Below are 6,647 nucleotides of genomic sequence, written 5' to 3'. Positions count from 1 at the left end.
AAATTAAGCTGTACAGCAGCAAATAATATTTTCAAACGACGGCAAGGCAACAATTAAAAACTGTACAAAAATTACAAATTTACAATATGAAAAAAATAATACTGTACAGTTGATAAAATGTGCATGCGTATTATTGTGCATAAAAAAACAAACCATAAATTAAAACTATCTCTGCTAAAACCAGCAGATTATTTAAAATAACATCAGTGATTTTATTAAATGAGTTTATTTATTGTCTTCATTTCGGGTTTTGTTTAAATGATCACATATTAAATGCTCAAAGTGTTATCCGGCTTGGAGTTGAAGTACTTTGACCCGGGGCTTTCTCGCGAGACTTCACATCACAAGTCACATGACCATGCTAGTTGAAAACGAGGAAGTCATGGGTTGTTTGGAGTGACTGGCCAAAACAAAACTGTTTTTCAGCCATGTCGCTGCACAGATATGAGCTGGGTTTTCTACTTATAATTCTGAATATTTATTCTCTCGGACTTATTGATGCCGTGAACGTCACCGCTTCGGATTCAGCTGCAAACCCGCTACAAGCTCCCAGTTATCAGAGCCACAGCTCCTCTGCTGTTTACAAGCCTGCTGTGGACTCTTCGTACTCCATCAATCTGCTGTCCTCCTTCCCTGAAGACGTGGAGATCAGCGAGTATTGCTCAGAGATGCTCCGGCTGTTCGGTCAGCGGTATGTAGCTTACGTGAACTGCCTGATTCCTGCTGCTCGACCCGTCAGAGTGTGCCAGAACTGCTCCCCAGAGTATAAAAGCCTCTCCGACGTCTTCCTGAACATCTCATCAGACCAGGTACGAAATGGAACACAAATATCTTTTCTGTGTTTTAATTTTAAGCTCTCAGCTGGATTTGCTCATGCGCTGTCGACTCAGTCACGAGTTTAGTAATGTGACTGTGAAATTTGAGGAAGCTCCCTTTTCCCTGTCATGTAATTGTATTGCATCGGTAATAAAAATGTATTAGAGCGCTCAAATAAATATATATTTGCACGTTTACCTAAATTGAATGTTCGTCTCTTCAGATGGGCCCTGGGAATGTGAGCTGTCGGGACAGCATTCTGCGCAGTGACCGACTGATGCTCGTCTTCCTTCTCTACGGCAACCTTGCTACCATTTGGGAAAAATCAAATTGTAAACGTAAGTTCTAAAGTAATAGATTTATAGGATTATAAACAACACACATTCTCTGGCTTGTGTGTGTGTGTGGTTTTTTTTTTTTTTAATAGAGTGTGCATGTCTTTAAACTGCACACCCCCTATAAACATGTGACCCAGATTGTAATGACTGGAATTTCAAACTGTCCTCATTCATGGGCTTGGATAAAATTCAATGATTATAACTGGATCAGATATGGTAGATTTACTTACAAATTTTTATGTCGGCAGAAGAGTGTTGTTGTTTCAGGGTACACATTTACTGTTGCTACAACTGCAACTGATAGACATGCACGATTGCTTAGTGGAGGAAAAAATGATAAAGAGTTTCTTCATTGAATAAATAAAAAATATGGGAAGTGTGGCAAGCATTCGTAGTTGGTCCCGCTGGGTCAACACTAAATAGAACCAGCTTTATGCCAGAAAATTCAATTTTAGGCTTTTCTGACCAGAAAACCGTCTTCCAAAATACATTGAAGTTTTTGACTGTAACATGAAAATGTCCCAAAGGGTGTGAATTCCCTTGCTGACCAATCTAGAGTGTTGATTTAAATTCCAGTAACATTAGCTCCCCTCTTCATTACAGTGTGACCAGATGTAGAGTACGAGATGGGTGACAAGAATATGAAATATGCAATGAAACTTCTCCTGAAAATGCAATAAAAACAGGTCACACTGCTTTTATATTTATGAGATTATAAAGCTAAAAGTTCTGCTCCTAATGTCGGAGAAGTTATATTTTGAGATTTGGTAGTAGAAACAAAACAGAAGTACTGCAAAAAAGAAAAGAAAAACACACAAATTAGGTTTAGAAAGCTTTATTCTCCTATTAGTGTCTCAACATTAACCTCATTTATGATATTAACTTTGGAGTGTACTCACTTTATGTTTACTTCAATGCAACACTAAACCCTCAAAAATGTAACAAGTCATAAAAATACACAAGAACTAACGCATCTGCTGTATTTCAAAATATTTGTCAGTGTCTCATTATGAACTAATTGTGTCTTCATCCCACTTTTTTATTATCATTTGAGAATCTTATGAGACGTAATAAAATGCCTCCACATGCTGTAATGCATCTTACAACTGTTTAGCTGATTTTTATTTTTTTTAAAATACTGTTTTACAGAATGTGTCACTACGGATTTAAAAGGCCCGAACAATGACACACTTTACTACCTGACTCTTCTCAATCAAACCATCACCTGCTTTGAGAAGTATAAAGAGGTACGACATGATCTGGTTGTGCATCCGTCATTTTTTTCTTTTTCATATATTTTGTTCCATAAATAGACTCTGGTGACTTTTTTTCTACACTCTTCCATACAGGGTAACCATACAGAACTGTGCAAAAGTTGTATACTTCCTTATAAGGATCTGAATGACATGTACAGTGGAATGGAGAAGAATAGCACCCTGTGTATTGACTTGGAGGATTCGGTATGTATTTGTACATGATGTGTGTGGGGGAAGTCGTTATTATGAAGAGGGAAAACTGCACCTCCTACAGGAAGATGTCTAAACATGTATATATATATATATATTTTCTTTTGCATTTTCTGAACTACTTACTGTTGGTCAGGTGTGAGGAAAAATAAAAGAACTAAACTGATTTGGACTCAGTAAAATAAGGAAAATGACATTCCACTTAAGATTAGGAACAAGTAGCACTTGTTCCTAATCTACAATAGCAGCAGAAAGTAGATGTTCATCTGAAGGGAAGGTTTGATCAGGTTAAGTTAATGCTGTTCTGGGACTGATGAGGTCTGCTGCGACTGAACCCGTTGACTCGTTTCAGATGAATATGACCCGCAAACTCTGGAGCAAGAACTTCGGTTGCTCCTACCCGCACGGGGAGACGATTCCTGTCATCGCCGTGTCCAGTTTTATGCTTTTTCTGCCCATCATCTTCTACTTGAGCAGCTTCCTTCACTCGGAACAAAAGAAACGCAAGCTCATACACCGTGAGTAACCAGCTTAATTCAGCCATTGTCACACGCAGGGAGATTTTTTGACTGGGTTTATTTGAGGGATTTGGGGTCTTTGTGGTTGAGGTTTGGGAGGGGTGGATTGACTGTGATATTGTGGATTTGATTATAGATTATAGAAGAGTTTTAGTTTGTATGTGTGTGTTTAGATGGTGCTTGCGTTGTTATATTTTGGTTAAAAATTGATATCTGCGGTTTCCCGATTCCAACAGGTAAGCATAACACAGCAGTACAAATGAAGATGATGAAATATAATAAAATGAAATTAAATACGGGAAGGTAACAATTTTTCTCCTGAATCGAAGTAACAAGAGTTACCCAAGTTCAGAACCATGGGGAACATTATAAAAACACTGTTGTATATGGAGAAGATAAACTTTCAAATAAAGTGGAATATGCAGGTTATTTTATTTCTACAAGTAGACTGTAAGTAGATTTTGTCAATCCAATATGTGAGAGTTGATTATTGGTGGCATCAGATGAGACAGAATCAGCATGGAGACAACAATCTCCTAAATTAAGACTTCATTCCTAAACCAGAAAAGGAGGTGAATTTAACCTCACAGCATCACTTTAGGTTCTTTCCGACGTGGTCAAAATGCTCACATTAAAGACGAGCTTTTCCTTTAGTCAGTAATTGTGCTGTATGCAGATCTAATCCGGTAAAGCACGTTGTTAGAAAACTACACATTTTATTGAGCTTCAGATTCTTTCTTATTTTTATTTCAAAACTTCATTTTTGATCATCTGTGCTTTATTAAAAAAAAGATTTTGTATCTGTTTTTGTCTTTCTACAGCCAAGCGAGCAAAGTCACACAACAGCCTGATGAACATTCAGGACAAACAAAGCTGAAATAAACTCTTTTTTGGACTTGGAGAACTTGTGTTGTTATCCATCACAACACAATTTCTGAGGTGTTTTTTTGGATTCCATAAACATAAGACTAAAGAGCAAATTTTTTTTTTTTACTTTTTTTTTTCTTCTTACCAATAAGAATATTCACAAGACTAGGATGGATCAAGATATAATTAGGAAGAATAGAAATGCACTCGGCTGTAAAATGTCCAGAAAGGTTTGTGTTCATTAAATGTTTGCTTTCACATCCTGTTGGGAGCTTTTCTTAAAATTCATTGTCCAGGAGGTAATTTCTGAATTATTAATAACAAAAACATATAAATGATTACATTTGGGATCTTTAATGCAGAAATTTACAGTTTAATTACATGAATTGGTTAATAAAAATCTAAGTTCATCGTGTGAATCATGAATAATTTAAATGTTAATTTTTTTTTTTTAAATGTGCAACAAGTCTGCTTAGTCACAAATTACACGATTAATACCTTTAATGCAGGTTTTGTGTTTAATCACTTTAACTTCTAACATTGCAAACTAATCAGATGGTTAATATATCTGCACAATATCCTTTTAATCCTCCTTTTGCCATTTCTTCCTTTTTAACTTGTTAACAATCTTTGGGTTGTTAAGTGCATCCTGCTGTCACTATAGAAAGTGAGTGGTCTGAATATCATGTGTGTGTGCCCAGGTGTTTGTGTGTGCGTGTGTGCGTGCGTGCGTGCGTGTGTGTGTGTGTTTGTAGCTGTATGTGCTCTATTTATGGATGGAGAAATGGGTTTTCTGTCTCTAATGTATGTCCAGAAGAGAGCTGCAAAAAGGAAGCACTTGATGTCCATTAGTGGTGACATGTAACTGCTGTAAGGAGGAGGGGTGAGGGCTGGGGGTGCACATTGGTTGGCCGGGGAGTAAATAAAGACATTAGACACAATGTAAGAGCACTCCAAAGTACCACACTGTGATGTTACCTGTTTTCTAGTCAGCTTCTTTTTTTTTTTTTTTTTTTTTTGAGGTTGCATAAAGCTTTTAATGTGCTCTGTTGTTGTTTTTCACTGATGTTTAATTTAATTTGTTAAGGGTTTCTGCATAAAATCATCTTCAGAATGGATGAGTATTATGTTGATAAATATGCTCTAAAGTAATGCAAACTTTAATTTTCAAATGCAAATAAATCCATTTTGTCACAAACAAGTTTGTAGTCTAATTTCCAAACAGACTTTTATTTGCTGACTGATCTGAACAATATTCAGGTTTTATAAGTAATCAAAGTTGCAAAAAAAAAAAAAAAAAAAGATAGAAATTTAACTTTTTATTTAAGTCAACATTTTTCCTTGACGTTTTTAAAAAGCTGAACAGGAGCGACTAGTTACTGGAATAGTTTAGTAACACATGTTTATTTAAAATGCTGTGTGCTTGGAAATGCATTAGCTTGGCTGAGTTACTGTGCATTTATTTGTAAACACATTTTAGAGGAGCAAAGGTTTTTTTTTTTTTGTTTTTCTCAAAGTGAAAGGAAGGCAGAAAGCTTTTTCCTTGTACTAATCATGTACGAGAGAAATATTAAATATTACCCCAGTTCAGACTTGTTAATTTCTAACATTTTGCATTCTATGATTAAGAAGAAAAATCTAAAAAAAATGTTAAGTGCGTTGTAATTAGCCTCCCTGACATGAAACCTTATAGGATCACCTTTTGCTACCATTGAAGCTAGATTATTGTTGGGTTATGCTAATGCATCTAAACACAGTTTTGTTGTAACCGTCTGTATGGTTTGTTGTTCTGCTGGAAGGTGAAGCTCAAATTGTTTATAGTTTTACAATTGATTTGCTCGTGTTTACTGTCATTTTCTTGTCATTTCTGAACAACTTTCTTGTCTCTATCACCTGTGTGTTTATGATCTTTTGCATCCAGTAGACAGATTCTTCCACCTGAGCTGTGAGTGTCTGCATCTCTTCCAAGGCTACCAATGGTTGGTTGGTTGGTTCTTTGGTTAATGCTCCTTTTTTTTCTTTCCTGGCTTGTCAAGTTTAAGTAGATGACCGTGTGTTGGCAGGTTTGATGTTGTGCCATGCTTTTTTTCACTTGTGCTGTGCAAAATGTTGAAAGCTACTTCTCCAGTCTTTTCTCTGTGTCCCTTCGTCTTCATGGTGCTTGTTTGATCACTAATGTCCTTGAACAAACATTTATCCTGGGATTAGTCTGGTGGACTACTGTTTACATTTACAATTGAGGTAACTTCTGAAGGCCATTGTTTGAAATGGATTTTATTTAGGAATATCAGAGTAAATGGGGCTGTTCGTAAATGTAAGTGAATGAATTGGATGCAAAAACGATTAAATGAAGGATTCTAAGCAATTAAAATTTTACCTATAAATCCTGAACTTGACAGTCGATGTAGCTCCTATTAGAGAGTGCATTGTGCTTTTTACTCATTCGATTATTACTTTTCACTTTCCAAACTGACAGTTTAAATAATTTATCACTGCTACATTTTATTGTCATTTTGTCCCTAATTATTTTAACATTTTTGATTCTAAGAGATGCAAGACAGATGGATATTAATGAAAACACTTGAGGCAAAACAGAGCTTGATTAGTCATGTATTAAAAAAAAAAAGTTTTATTAGTTAATT

At 35.8% G+C, this 6,647-nt stretch overlaps 1 protein-coding gene across 1 annotated transcript; it reads left to right on the top strand.

The window, feature by feature from the left end:
• Positions 1–330: 330 nt before the first annotated feature.
• Positions 331–5,204, top strand: ostm1 (osteoclastogenesis associated transmembrane protein 1). The gene is made up of 6 exons (XM_007546865.2): positions 331–809; positions 1,040–1,154; positions 2,304–2,401; positions 2,504–2,614; positions 2,973–3,138; positions 3,960–5,204. The coding sequence occupies exons 1-6, from the start codon at positions 429–431 to the stop codon at positions 4,013–4,015; spliced, it is 927 nt and encodes a 308-aa protein (XP_007546927.1). The 5' UTR covers positions 331–428; the 3' UTR covers positions 4,016–5,204.
• The last annotated feature ends 1,443 nt before the right edge of the window (positions 5,205–6,647 follow it).

This window comes from Poecilia formosa, unplaced genomic scaffold (genome assembly GCF_000485575.1).
Source record: "Poecilia formosa unplaced genomic scaffold, Poecilia_formosa-5.1.2 Scaffold1, whole genome shotgun sequence".
In the NCBI taxonomy this organism is placed as follows: Eukaryota; Metazoa; Chordata; class Actinopteri; order Cyprinodontiformes; family Poeciliidae; genus Poecilia; species Poecilia formosa.
The sequence above is the reverse complement of the archived record's forward strand: the minus strand, read 5'-3'. Positions and strand labels throughout refer to the sequence as shown.